General features: G+C 42.7%; 1 protein-coding gene across 1 annotated transcript in view; it reads left to right on the top strand.

Annotated features, from left to right (window-relative positions):
* KHDRBS3 (KH RNA binding domain containing, signal transduction associated 3) overlaps positions 1-14,633 on the top strand; it is a 185,746-nt gene that overhangs the window by 98,731 nt on the left and 72,382 nt on the right. The window contains exon 5 of the mRNA XM_019553080.1: positions 11,480-11,619. Within this exon, the coding sequence (XP_019408625.1) occupies positions 11,480-11,619 (140 nt within the window). The remainder of the gene's footprint in view (positions 1-11,479; positions 11,620-14,633) is intronic.

A 14,633-nucleotide genomic window follows, 5' to 3' on the forward strand; every position in this document is an offset into this window, starting at 1 on the left:
GGCCTTCTTGACTGCCTCCCCACACTGCCGGCCCATGTTCATCGTGGAGTCAATGACGACTCCAAGATCCTTTTCTGTCTCCGTGCTGGCAAGAGGGGAGTTCCCCAAGCTGAACTTAAGTTTGGCAGATGTGCTTTAGTTGCCATAGGAAATCAGTGTTTTATGTTGTAATGATCTCAGTTGCTGCAGAAAAACACTGAAATCTTGCATTAGAGCTGCCTTTGAAGTAGAGGCTATAAAGCATCCTTACTCTTGGTGGTTGTTTCAAGTTGAGGCCTTGAAACTTATATAGTGTATTCTTTAGCACTAGGAGGCGTTGAAGCTTCCTTGCATACTTCTGTTACATATCTTTGGCTGTGTTTTTAGTACAAGTCCAGCAAAGAACTCTTGCTCAGTCTTGATATTGTTCATCAATAATATTTGATCAAACTATGTATTTTTTTTCCCCTCTCTCATTCTGTGATGTTACTGTTTGAAAATGCTACTCCAACTGTGTTTATCTGGAAAATTGTGTTAGAGTTCCCTAAGGGTCACACACTTCATTTTACACAACTGAACTGCCACCATGTTATAGAGTCAAGGTTTTTATCTAATGTGCTGCTATGCATACTTTGGCCATAATTGGCTTTGGGTGGATGGTATGGTTAATATTTATGAAGCCAGAAAATGGTAATTCAGGTCAGTCAGCAAAGAACAGTAGTAGTCTCTTCCAGAGCTCAAAGAGCAGCTCTACCTTACAGACTAATCATTTCAGAATACATGCACCTAGACCCAGGTTTGATATATTTAACATCTAGAGGAGGGAAATAGTGGTGCGTGGCTCTGGAAGGATGTATGTGATGGCTTATTTCCATGGAAGTCCTATATGAACACAAGTGTAAGCTTGTCTCTTGAATGGGTGCAGCTCAGTACTGGATCCATAGCTTCAGGTGTCTGAGCATCTGATTTCCACTCTTCTCCCCACCCCCCATTGTGACGTAGAATTTAAATGCCATTGGCTGTATGAAGCACTAAATAAATTCCAGTAGACAAATGTGAGACTCCTTGTTGTATCAATGCATTTCTGCGTGTAATGTTCAGGTTAAGGAGAGAGGAAACCTTTAAACACTAGCTGATTTCCAGCATATTAGACTCTGCATCTAGACTCACATTTTAGATGCTAAAAAAAGAGGTAAGGAAATCCATGGTAGCTTTAAAGTGAACTCGCATGGACTTGAGTATACGCATGGTCCCTCATCTTAACGTAGAAGACATACTTAAATCACCTGAATTTATTTGTGGGCACATGTAAGATGTCTGCCTTCTAAACAGAGTACTTAATGTATATAAAATCTTGGACAAATGGGAAAGAATTCTGAATTATTTTGCAGGCAATGAGTTTGCGCTGTCCAGGAAAGCAGCTGTGCAAGGTATTCCAGAAAGAAAGTAGTCAGCATGCCTCTAACAACTTGTCACTGATCAACTGTGGTAAAGAGAGTTCAAGTCTAAGCGGACGTCCTTGATAGCTTTTTCTCTACATAAGCCCCTATATCGGGTATATTAGACCCCTGGTTCACAGACCAGATCCAGCTCCTGGAGTGGTCATCCAGCCTGCAGGACTCCCCACAGGTCTTGAAATGTTGGCAGTGAGGGAGCAGTGCTGCCAGATTTCTGAACCCATGGGGGAGCCTTGTGGGCCAGATAGCATAGCCTTATACAGGGGCCGAATCCAGGCCACACTGAGCACCACTGCCTGGCGTTGTAAACGTTGGCATCAAAGTCCTCCATATCCTTGAGTAGGCCTTACTTATGAGACATTCTGGATGACACTAAATTAGCTGGAAAGGAGAGCATAATTGAACTTAGTTGATAAACACTTTCAATTGGTCCTTGAATTTGAATGGGTACTGAAGAATTAATCTTTCAGGAAGATGATAGCGATAGATTAGATTAGTCAAACAAAATCGAATGAACAAGAACTACTAGATTCTGTCACCAGGAGACTTGCGAGAAGAAGCATTCACTGGAGAAGAAAGGTCATGTGTGACATTCAACTCTGAGGCAAGAGCTTTAATTAAACTGAGTGGAGAAAACGTTCTGTGATTAACAGCACCGTCACGGATAAGATGTATTTGCTTCTCACCCCTTCAGTGACTCTTGCTATCATGCTGAGCCTGGAGAGCTGAAGTTTGGGAACAAGAATAACTCTCATCCTTGGAAGCATCATCTTGTTAACACTTTTTATAATTGGAGCACAAAAGGTTAGGGGGCTGAACCCTGATTTATGCTGACCTGAAATGCTAATAACATTTTGTGAAATGTATAGCGAGTTCTCTTGCTTTTCAAAAGGAGTCTATGAGAGGATGCAGAAGCTAGGATTCAGATTAATCTCAAGTATTTTAAATGTGACCTTAGAGTTCCTGCCTAGGCTCTAAGGCTGTTCAGATTGGGCCTGTACTAACAGCCACAACATTTTGAATTACACTTACCACTCCCTCATTTCTGTGTAGAGTGATGCCTACATTCCCAAACCTGAATTGCATTTTGATACTTCTGAACCCTCTTTACTGACTGTATAGAGTTCCTTAAGTTCCTGCTCTAGGCAAACTGAATTACAGTCTGGAGCAAAGAGTGTAATGCTTGGGTGCTGCAAGGTTCAGCTGGAGGCACCCAAGAAACCACTTTGGCCTAAATTGTTTTTCAAAGCTGCGTGGTGATTGTGCGTGGCAATACAGAGGCTATCTTATACCCAAGTTCCGGTAAAGTTGTGTTTTGCAGTGGCAGCCAGTTACCCAATTGGCGTCCATACAGAAAGTCAAAAAGCCTGAGGCTGAATTGGTTCAATCTTCATAGGTTAGTCTAAACTGTGTAGATTAAACTGATAAGCAAGTGAACAGATTCACTTTTGATTCTGGAAATTTAGCCACCTGCCTGCAATGGTCCAGGCCAGAAGAGTGCAGTGGTGGAGGGAACTAGAGCATGGCCCCCTGATGACCTGGAGCTTGGGCCAAGGCTAGCCTGCCCCCACCCCCATGAACGGCTAGGGAGGTGGGGAATCGTAGGGGAGATGCAGAACACCTTTGGATGCCAGGACACTGAGTCAGCTTGAATCTGGAGGGGATCTGGAACTGAAATGAATAAACCAATGTAATCTAATTAAGTCTGAGGCTACATCCATCCAGGTTTATCTTAAACTGGTTTTGGCTATTTTGAAAGTGGTTTATGTGCACTGAACTTCTTTTGCATTACAAATTTGAACTAGTTTCTGATCCATTATACCAGTTTATGTAATTTCTGTCCCTAGCCTTATAATTTACTTTGTACCAAGCCTAGTGTCTCTTTCTTAGCAAACAGAGTAAGCCATGTTAGTCTAGTCCAAAGTCAGGAAGAAGGTAGAGCAGGGTGATATGTTAGGCTAAATTAGTTAATCTCTTCAGTGCCACTCTGCCCTGCCTTCTGTCTCAGCAAATTTAAATTATCATTCAAGAAAATAGTACATAGCATTTGTACTATCTGATTGTGGTATATAGTCTGTAAGCTTGATTCTTTGCCCAAAACTCAAAGCAAATAGTTTCTTAAAACTACGGCTGCTGACACTAAGTTTGCAGGGCAGGACTAGAAGCTGCTAATACTTTTATTTTGCATTGGTTCTAAAATTCCTTCGCTACTTATTCTAGCATAGATAGCTGCTACCTTTTGGTTTTGTGCTATAGCCAATTACTTCAGACTCAGTTTCCCTCTTTCTTCTCCTCTTCCCAAGTCATCAGAGATCCATTTATTGAAGAACTAATTAGACCACCTAGTTTCTTCCCAGTTTCAAACATCTCTCCAAATAGACCATATGTGGCTGCAATCAAGACCTCAACCTTTTCCTGCTGACTTAAAGCGACAGAGATTAGCCTCGCTCATCATGTTTTCTGTCCCTTCCAAATGTTATTGCTTTTTTGCTCTAAGACCATTCTTTTGCCACCTTTTTTTTTTTTTACCCTTTGCTCCCACCCTTTTTTAGTAAGTCAATATTGCAGTGTACTCAGCCCACCTGATCATACTTCCTTGCCTGCATTGGGCAGATGAGTCACTGGGTAGCTTTAAGCAACACTGGCTGAAAAATATCCTGTTGCTCAGAAAATTCCAAGTGTACATTTGGACAGCCAGCAGTGTGTGTGTCATTGAGTCATCAGTGACAGTTTTTCTACAGGACTGAGAATTTTGGGCAGATGGTACTTTTTAAAGGATTAAACATGCTGCATCTCTAATGGTGCTCTAAGAAGATATTGGATAAGATTCTCATCTATCTTACCTTGTTTTTTGCACTTTCAAAAAATGGCTAAATTTTTGAAGAGGTAGTGCTGCAATGGTGTTAACGCAGGCTATCTTCTAATTTGTTGGTTTATAAAGGCTCTGACATTGGAAGCATGAGACATGGGGCTCATTCATCTGTCAGTGCTGTGATCAATCAAAAACTTGTGTGTTAAGCAAACTTCAAGCCTCTTAAAGAACCATGAATGGGTGCAGTGAGGATTCATCATTAAAGCAAACTAAGATGGGTAACTTTTTCCTCCCTTTTAGGTTCACCTTTTAAAAAAAGAGTATAGAATTTTCTTTAGGCACAAGGTTGCCAACATTACTTGGCTGCTTTCCAGGAGAAATTCTCTAAAAACAATCATAGAATCTCTCAAAATAGTGGTTAGATTAATAGAATTTAGGGGTGAGTACAGCTTTCAAGTTCATCTAGGTTGATTTTTGGCTTCTATAGGCCCCTAAATTGATTAAAGTGACAGAGACATCCAATCATGATTTGAAGACACCAAGACAACAAAGAACTCTCTAGCTGCCTTACTAATGGGTTTGAATAGTTAATTGCAATCAAAAGTTAAAAATATATGCCTAACTCTTAAACTTAATCTACATAGCAACCAGAAAGTGATTCTTTTTATACCTTCTCTCCACTAGGTTAAAGAATCATTTTAGCACCTGATATTTTTTTCCAGGAGAGAGAATCCAGTAATCAAGATTCCTCTTGGTCTTTTTTTTTTCCTCATAAACCAAGCAGATTGAGCTCTTCAAAATTCTTACTAGAGTACATTTTCTTCAGCCCCTAAGGTACTTCTGCAGCTTCTGCACCTCTCCGTTTTTTTTACATTCTATTTAAATACTGGATATTAGTTCTTAATATCTCACTTTAGGCAATTCATAGAGATTTAAAAAAACACTTTTCATAGCCTCTTCACCACTTCCCTTTTATGAATTAGTTGGGATTTTTTTACTGTTCTCTAGTTATGATCTATGTTTCTTGCATGTCTGTAGTTAAAAATTGTTTGAGCCCAGTTTATTAAGCAATCTAGACTGCTCTGAGATTGCCCAGTGTGCATCGTTTTTTAGCTGTCTGCTGATCTTTGTGTTTATTTGCAAATTCTGCCTACGGTGGTTTCATATTTACTTCTGTATTTTAAATGAAAATGTTGACTTGTCAAGCCACTCCTACAACATGATTAGAATTGCTCCCATTTAATAATTCCTTATTGGCAGATACTTTTTCAGATCTTTAATCCATTTTACATAAAGAATCATAGAAAAGTAGGGCTTCAACGGACCTTCAGCAGTCATCTAGTCCAGTCCCCTGCTTGACGCATGATTACTCGTATCTAGAGCATCTGATACAAATCCTTATCTAACCTGTTACTAAAAATGCACAATCAACCCTGTTGCACAGCTACAACGCGTAGCACGCTAACCTGCCACAGATAAAGCAGAAGGACGAGGGCAGTCAGTGTTTTGGGACTGCAGGGTTTGTAAAATATGCTTTTCAGTGCTTAATAATACTTCTATACTAATAATATTTTTAGCAATGTTGTATAATACAGTGGCACACTACTTAAAGCTATTTTCATCTATGCAGATACTCTTATTAACCAAATATTGAGTATAATCAACCCCCCATTATCCATTTTGCATACAAAAGCTGAATGATCATAACCACATTCCTATCTTTCAGTACTTAATTGTATCCTGTATTACCTTTGCATTATATTCACAATAGATTGTTAGAACTATTCATGTGTAATGACCCAACAGTAATAGATTTTTCCCCCACCCTGTATTTTGCATCCCTTCCCTTACCAGTTTTCTATACTTCATAGCTACTGAATTATGACTACTACATATGTAATGTTTTGTCACTTGCTATTGGGTCTTTCACTTTATTATACAGGCATTATTTGGTAAAGAGGATAACTTCCACTAAAAGCCCAGCCTGCCTGGTCCACTGGAAATCTAATGAAGTCAACTAAATGTCAAATTTCCCTTCATTTTTTCTATCTAAATTTTTCCTTCCAGTTTTCCTTTATTTTCTTTAGTTTTAAGGAAATTTTAGCCTTTTTTGAAGTACTAAGCCTGCGTGTTACTGATTTCGGTCTTCTCTCTTTGCCCATATTGAATGTAATAGGTTGTAATTGCTGGCCCCTCTAGGCCAGCACTGTCCTCCAGTCTGTTAAGGGATTCCTCTTTTGTAGGTCTGTGTCATGATACCAGTGGGTAACAATTTGGGATATGGCAGGGGTAGGCAATGTTTTTTGGCCGGAGTGCCGAAAAAACCACAGTGTCTATTTTGGAAGGTGCCAGAGTGGTGGTATGCCAGAAAAACAAAATGGGGGATGAAGGGCCAGTACATAGCAGGACACACTGCATATTAGTATATCTAATAATAAATGTTGCCTATGTGTACTTCCTTTTTTTTGTTTTTTTTTTGTTTTTGTTTTTTTTTTTAGGAAAGCTGCAGTCAGGGAGGGAAAGGGGAAGAACCAGGCTCACGCGTACGGAGAAGTGCACACATGCATGCAGAACTACATATGCACAAACATAGAGAACCAGAACAGATGCCTGCACACATCCGGAACCAGACACATGCGCATAGATGCACAGAACCAGAGGCAGACAAACGTACAGAACCAGATACATGGGTGCACAGAGCCAGGCTGCTGGGCCACTGTACAAAGTCCAACCCAGCAACGCCCTGGGGCTGCCAGAGCCCCTGTGCGTCCCTGTGGAGTCAGCCCCCAGGCTGCAGCACAGTCAGTTGAGGCCCTGACCTGGAGCCTGCCCATCAGCCCAACCGCCCATCCACCCCACACAGCTAAGCCCGCAAAGGTGCGGCGCTCCTGGCAAGGGGCAGCGCCAGCGCCAGCCTCATCCCAGTAGCAGGGCTGGGCCAGTGCTGGGCTTGGAGCAGGTGGGAATCAGGCCGGCTCAGCTGCAAGCCCTGCTACAAGCAGCCCGGGCTCTGTAGTTGAAAGCAGCTACCCAGAGCTGGGGCTGGCTGCAGCTGGGAGTCTGTAGACAGCTGCACATGTGCCTCGGACCAGATGGTGCGGGGGGCCTGAGGCAGCATAACCCCAGCCTCTCCCCTGCTGCGGGCGCAGAGCTGATGACTGGGCTCCAGAGCGCCGAGCAGCTACTTGCAGCCAGCCTGGGCTCTGGGCCGCTGCAAACAGCTGCGCGGGGCTCTGGCATCCACTCGGTACCAGCATGTACAGGCATGCCTTAGGCCCCTCCCCTGCCCCAAGGCAGTGCAAATTCAGTGTCTCCCTGGCTCCCAGTGCAGCTGTTTGTAGCCAGTTTGGACTCTGGGCAGCTGCAGCAAGCAGTGAGCAAGCTGCAAACAGCTGCGCCAGGCTCCACAGCTCTGGCATTAGCTCCATGCTGGCGGTGACTCTGTGCGCACCTTGGAGCAGACAGTGGGGATAGGGCCTGGCCCCAAGGCAGCGCAGCCCTCCTGCTGTCTGCTCTGAGGTGCGTGCGCAGTTGCTGCCAGCACGGGGCTAATGCCAGAGTCATGGAGCCTGGCGCAGCTGTTTTCAGCCTGCTTGCTGCAGCTGCCCAGAGCCCAGGCTGGCCACAAACAGCTGTGCCAGGCTCTGGGACCCTGCCGTCAGCTCTGTGCAGGCGGGGGTGGAGAGACAGTTGCGCTGCCTCAGGTCCCTCCCCTACCACCTGCTCCAAGGCACGCCTGCACGTTTCATAGTTTCATAGTTTCTAGGGTCGGAAGGGACCTGAGTAGATCATGTAGTCCGATCCCCTGCCATGGCAGGATATAATACTGGGGTCAAACAACCCCAGCAAGATGTTCATCCAACCTCCTCTTAAAAACCCCCCAGGGTAGGAGCCAGGACCACCTCTCTTGGAAATTGGTTCCAGATCCGAGCCCCTGACCGTGAAGTAGCGCTTCCTGATATCTAGCCTAAACCTGCCCTCTGCCAGCTTGTGACCGTTATTCCTGGTCACTCTTGGCAGTGAATGGGGGAACAGTGACTCCCCCAATGCCTGCTGATCCCCCCTGACTAGTTTGTAACAGGCCACAAGATCCCCCCTCAGCCTTCTCTTGGAGGTTGAACAGGTTCAGGTCCCGTAGCCTCTCCTCGTAGGGCCTGCCCTGCTGTCCCCTGATCATACGAGTGGCCCATGTGCTGGTACAGAGCTGATGCCAGAGCCCAGCACAGCTATTTGCAGCCTGCCTGCTGCACCCAGCCCTGGCTCTGGGTAGCTGCTGCCAACCACGCAGCCTGGGATGCTTGCAGCAGGGCCTGCAGTTCCCAGCCACCTGCTGGGAGCTGCCCGGGCTCCATGGTTGGCAGCAGCTACCCAGAGCCAGGGCTGGTAGTGGCGTGCCAAGCAAAATGGCCTCGTGTACCATGCTCAGAACATGTGCCAGGGATTGCCGGCCCCTGGGATATGGTATCCGTTAGATTTTTTTCCTAAGTTCTGGAAATTCTAGTAGTGTGGTGTTGGTAGGACAGCACTACCACGTGTCCTGAACTGAAATGCCTTATAACATACCCTCTGCCCCATACCACCATGTATTAAAAAGAAAGTTACGGAGTAATTCCATCTTGTTCTGCAGTTTTGATTTGCTTATCTGTAACCGATAGTCTTATACAGCAAATCAGCTGTCATTCACTTTAGTTAAAGATATTAGAGGTGAAAGAACGTGTTAGTTGAATGCAAAAAAATCTGTGTAGAGAAAAATCAATATCCAATCTAACGAAGACAGTATTAAACTGTTTTGATTCCAAATTATTTTCCTATTATAAGTGTCCAAATAACCCTTTGAATCTTTCATTCGGAAGCTAAATAGCTCTTGGGAATATAGTTTCTTCAATAAACACATTAGATATTCCAAGAGATGAGGTCAGTCTTAAATGCAAAAGATTCATTCCAAAATTGGTTTAACAAAAATATAGTCCAGAGAGACGATCGATCGGTAATTTAGTGCATGAACTAAGGGGAAAGAGCAAAGCGTAACCTTATCTTGTTACTCTTTGTTAGAGGAAGGTATTCTGGCAGGCAAGGTAACTTTAAATACAAAACTCTTGAAGAGCTGGTAAAACGAGAAGTGAAAGTAACATTTTAAAGTTGACATGATCTCTGATAAATGATTTTAAGCACAGGGTTGTAACCGACTATTCTGCTTATGCAAAGCAACCAGGAATCTTTGAGCATGTCTTGTCTTTTTGAGCTGAAGGAGCCTGGGAGAGCAGATGATAGCAACCTAACTTATTTGAAGGGGGATCTGGTACAGAAGTTCAATACACTGGACTAACCTACTTTGAATATATATGAGTGCACATCAGTCTAGCACGATCTTAGACCAGATTCCACCATTTTTAGTCTGGTCTTTGTGCTGCAGACTTCTGTACAGTTATGGGTTCGGTTCAATTTCTGATCCTTTGCTCCGAATTGTGTAGCAGCTGTACCTAGCCTTTAAGCTTCTTTCAGAACACAGGTTTTCTAGTGCGTTCTGCCTCCTCTTAAGGTTTTATTACTGTCTTGTTTCTTACTGAAGTCTTCCAAGGAATAACCCTTAAGGCCTTATTCCCATGAGACTGAATGTTTAGAGTCCGCTAAATAAATTCCCTGCTTGACAGTACTTCCATTTATTTTAAAGGAAATCAACTGAGACTTATTCCAAGACCCGTTCTTCACTATCGTTCCAAGGTTATATTTATGCAGCACTCTCTAGTATCTGTTTACTAAAAGGGTTTCTAATGCAATCATCTGTTTAGTTAGATCTTATATACTTAGCTCCCAAAGGGATCAAAGAATTGACACACGGCTTTCCCCTGTAACAGTGCCAGAAATATTATCATCCTCCTCCTCTCAGACAAAGCTTGTACTTGTCCGTTCAGAGAGCCAAAGGGAAAGGATCTCAAATCCTTCCATCTCCAAATGTGGCTTCTGAAAGAAATACACATGTAATCTTCTGATTAGGTGACAACCAAATGATGATAGTATTTTCTTCCAACAGGGATCGGTAGTCAAATTTGGGTATGATGGGAGCAAATTTCAACAGACGTGGGTGCAATCAGAATTTCAAATGGGTTACCACATGCTGCATTTACAGAGATCTTCCCCTCTTCTCAGAAAACTGGCACATGCTAATGCAATCCAAACCACAGTCATCTATCTCCTGTTCATAAAATGGATATAGTATTGTATTTACACTTGTGGGGGGAGATTGGTGGCAGGGGACCAGAAGAGAGCAAATAAATGTGTTGTCCAGAAGTAATAAAAAAGGAAATGATCCATGCTGGATTTACTAGTTGAAATTGGAAAAGATAAACTAGACCACTTTGAATTTGTCTATCCTAAATAAAATCTTTCTGGTTTTTACCCTGAAACTACATTTCTTGGCTGACCAATAGCAAGTGGGAGGGGGCGGGGATCTAAAAACAAAACAAAAAAGGAAGAAATGCAGTTGTTAGGATTCCTCATTAGCTTTATAGCCTCCATTTTATTGCCACCTTATGTACTGGATTTGGAGGATAACTCAGCATCTGAAAACCTCCCTGTTTGAGAACTACTCTAAACGCTGTTTTTTTTAGATGGCATTTATAAACTCTGTGGCTTTCTTGAACAACTTTTTGTAGGAATGTGAATATCTCTAGTATGTCTGAGTTTGTATTCTCTTGTAAGAATTGATAAACAAACTCTGATTTCAAGAAAGAAAATAATCTGTTGGCTTGGGTCATTTTATCTGTCCTTTCTTCGTGAAGGATTGATCTCCATTAATACAATGCCTTAGACTGCAGCTTAACTGCTGACTGAAGCAATAGGACTATTGCCACATTTCAATGGGACTTCATTACATAAACAGAACTCAGATGCTCATTTGAAATTAAGAGGCATATAATATTTTTAAATACTAGTAGGATTTTTGGTGGATTGTTTTTCTTTTGTTAATTAAATGAAAAATCAGTTAGGTAATGGTCAGTCCTGGAGAAGAAAATAGGATTTGAACAAAAACATAAGAGAAATATTACATTTGATATACAGATCTTAACAAGATTGAAATTGAAATGGAGTCCCCGTGTTGAAATATTTATGTACTGTTTCCAGCAGGTTTTCAGCAAGAAGTTCATCTAGAACGGTATAAAAATGGAAATGATGCTTTTCAGTAATATTTTCCTGAAGTGGTTGATTTAGCTTTCTTCCCCCTTCTGTCTAGGACTACAATGATGAAATCAGACAGGCACAGCTGCAAGAGTTAACGTACTTAAATGGTGGCTCAGAAAATGCAGAAGTTCCAGTTGTTCGTGGAAAGCCACCAATACGAGCGCGAGGAGTACCTGCCCCTGCCTTGGCCAGGTAGGCACCTCCAAGCAGAAGGGTGCATTTTGAACATGTATATCTTGGGGCTCAGCCCTTAACATTAGACTTTCTCCAAAAATATTCTGATTGATGCTTGCACACTTACCACCATTGTTAATACAGCCCAATATGTATGACATGTTTTATGAACTCATCACTAAGATTGGATGAAATCTATCTTGAGAAAAGATAACTATACAGTGCAAAGTATGACATGTAGGATTCTCAACCGCACTCAAAGTCTAGCTTTGCTTTAGGTTGGAGTAGGCAACCCTAGCACATGTGCCCAAGCATGGCACACACAGGCATTTTGCTTGGCACAAGCACCTCGGGGCAGACAGGGGAGCTGCAAGGGACCTGATCCTTGCTGTGGCAGTGTAGCCCGGACCCCTTCCCTGCCATCCAACTTGAGACACGTGTGCGCCTGCTGCTGGCAGCAAGCTGGTCTGGGGCTCTGTGGATCTTGGTGCAGTTGCTTCCGGCCTCCTCACTGCCTGCTGTGAGCAGCTTGAGCTCTGTGGCAGGCAGCAGGGAGGCTGTAAGCAGCGGCACTGTGGTCTGCAGAGCCCTAGCCTGGTTCACTGCGGGTGGAAGGTGCATGTGTGTGTGGGGGAGGATGGTGGGGAAGGGTCTGAGGCTGCGCTGCCACAACAAGAATCAGGCCTGCCCTGCTGCCTGCTTCTGACACACCAGCATCTTACAAGTCTAAGTTGCAGGTGTTTTGGCATTTTGCCCTGCCCAAAAACACTGCCAACCCGTTTTAGGTATAAGATGCTGACTCAATAGAAAACGCTACCAAATGCAATATTTTTGTGAGCAATTCTGTAATGATTAAGCTCTTAGATATGAATAATGTTATTTTGCCTTATTTCTACAAATGGAGAAATTCCTTGGGACAGAAAAATTAAACTGCTCCATTGTCACACAGAAGCTTATTAGGGAAAACTCATTGGTACCTAGGCCTCCTTATTTCTAGTCTCATTCAGTTCTTAAATGCACACTGCCTCCTCACCTTACTTTTTAAAGTTCTTTACAAACAGGGCCAATTTGCTTGAATAACTTCATTCTCATATCTTTATTCTCACATCGTTATTTAGTACTTAATTATTTCAGTTGCTGTTTATTAGCATTATGGAACTCATTGTGTAGAGAAACGAATAGTAGTACATTTATTTTCTCTTGGATGAGATTTGAATATAGGGTGTTTTCTTAAACAGCCATTTATAATGTACTGTATTTAATCTCAAAGTTGTGTGATGACTTGATGTGCTAAAAATGTAAGGCTACCTAGGCACTTGAGCTGGCACTTGGTCTTGGACTCATCCCACAACTAAACTTAAATCAGAAAAAAATATTTTTGCTGGAAGGAAGAGCTTGATATGTTTCCTCTTTCCACTATTATGAGAAGTTTTATCCTTCATGTTATGCTTCTGAACACTCTTTTTTTTGAAGTGTAAGGGTGACAGCTTTAAGTCTTTTTGAGTCCTTGAGTATAAAGAAGAAAAAAAAAATCAGGATATTTGCATTAGACAGATCTTGTATGCTAGATGGAAACTGCTGCTGCTTTCCAAAATAAGCCACTTTGATTTTAGTAGATTTTATTTTCAAAGAACTTTTTCTTCTACACTAAAATTTGAAGTCTCAGTTGAAAAGGTAATGACCTGAAGATTAGTGAAAGGTATAGCTACCAAGGGGTACAGGTTATAGTATAGTATAGATAAGAATATAGGTACCAAGAGTAAAGTGTTGAATAGCATGGAAGATTTTTTTTTTTTAATTAGTACCACTTAAATTACAATAATCCATTAATACTTTTTGTCTGAAGGAAGGCTTTTAAGGTTATAATACCTTGTATAGATAAGAGTATGTTTGAACAAACGCCATGCATCTGAGACCTTCCAGAGGTTTCGGGTATTAGGCCATGACAAAAAATGGCTTTCTCTTCCGGCTTGTTCCCCAGCCCTATCCTCCACCCTGTACTCCTATCGCTGCACTTCATCTCTCCAAAAGTACCTTGTCAATAGTCGTACAAGTTGCCAAACATTACTTTGTCTCTAAAAGGTAAGTTCCGAGTGTATGGGGTTTTTTGGACTAACTAGTGCTTCATTAAACTTGCACTGACTTCTTTGGTTTGCTTCTAGTTCTGTTTCACCCTTTTTTTCCTTGTTGTTTATGCAGAAAACTTATTCCTTCTGAAGGAGAGAGAATATTAAACGGGGCTTACATGATCATAAAAGACCAGTCTCTCTTAGCTTTAGCTTTTTAAACGTTCACTTTCTTTCATATATGTTGCGTAGGGAGGTTGTGGACTCTCCATTGCTGTGGCTGTTCAAAAAGAGGTTGGCCAGCCACTGGGCAGGAATGATCTAGCTGTAGCTATGTTCTGCTACGGGTGTTTTCCATGCTCCTGGGCTTTGCTGATTTCCCTCCTGTCCCCCTCCCATCCCCCCCAAATATGTCAGGGTGCTTTTTAAACCTTTTTTGAAGACATTGGGTGGTGGCTACAGCCAACTCTGGGAACTTTGACTGGGCTGTGCCAATTCTCCTTCTGGAATCAAAGCCAGAGGTTCCTGGTTAGAGGGTCTTGCCCTTGCATTCAGGGTCAAACCAATCACCATGTTTTACCCCCTGGTCAGATTAGTATGGACTTGTAAGGGTTTTTGCCTTTCTCAGTAGTCTTCCCTCTGCCTGGCCCTTTACCTGGACTCTCTTGAGCATATATTGACATTTCATAGAAGCAGGACATTAGCTACCATGATTCCCTTTTTTACCTGTGGCAAGCTAGGGTGGTAGGTCTGTGTTGCATCAAGATTCACGGCAATTGGTGGGCAGATTTTGCCTGGATGGCTGCTTAATGCGTTCTGATGAACTGTGAAGACCACATGGGTAGCCCTGCCTCTTGCTGGCTGCCCTGCCTCCTGGTTGCCACATTGCAACTGGAAGTCCCACCCGCTAACTCCTGACCTTTTTTCCACCAGAAGTTCCTCCCTTTACCACCCTCCCCCCCCCCA

This window comes from Crocodylus porosus, unplaced genomic scaffold, assembly GCF_001723895.1.
Source record: "Crocodylus porosus isolate Cpor-Errol unplaced genomic scaffold, CroPor_comp1, whole genome shotgun sequence".
Taxonomy (NCBI): Eukaryota; Metazoa; Chordata; order Crocodylia; family Crocodylidae; genus Crocodylus; species Crocodylus porosus.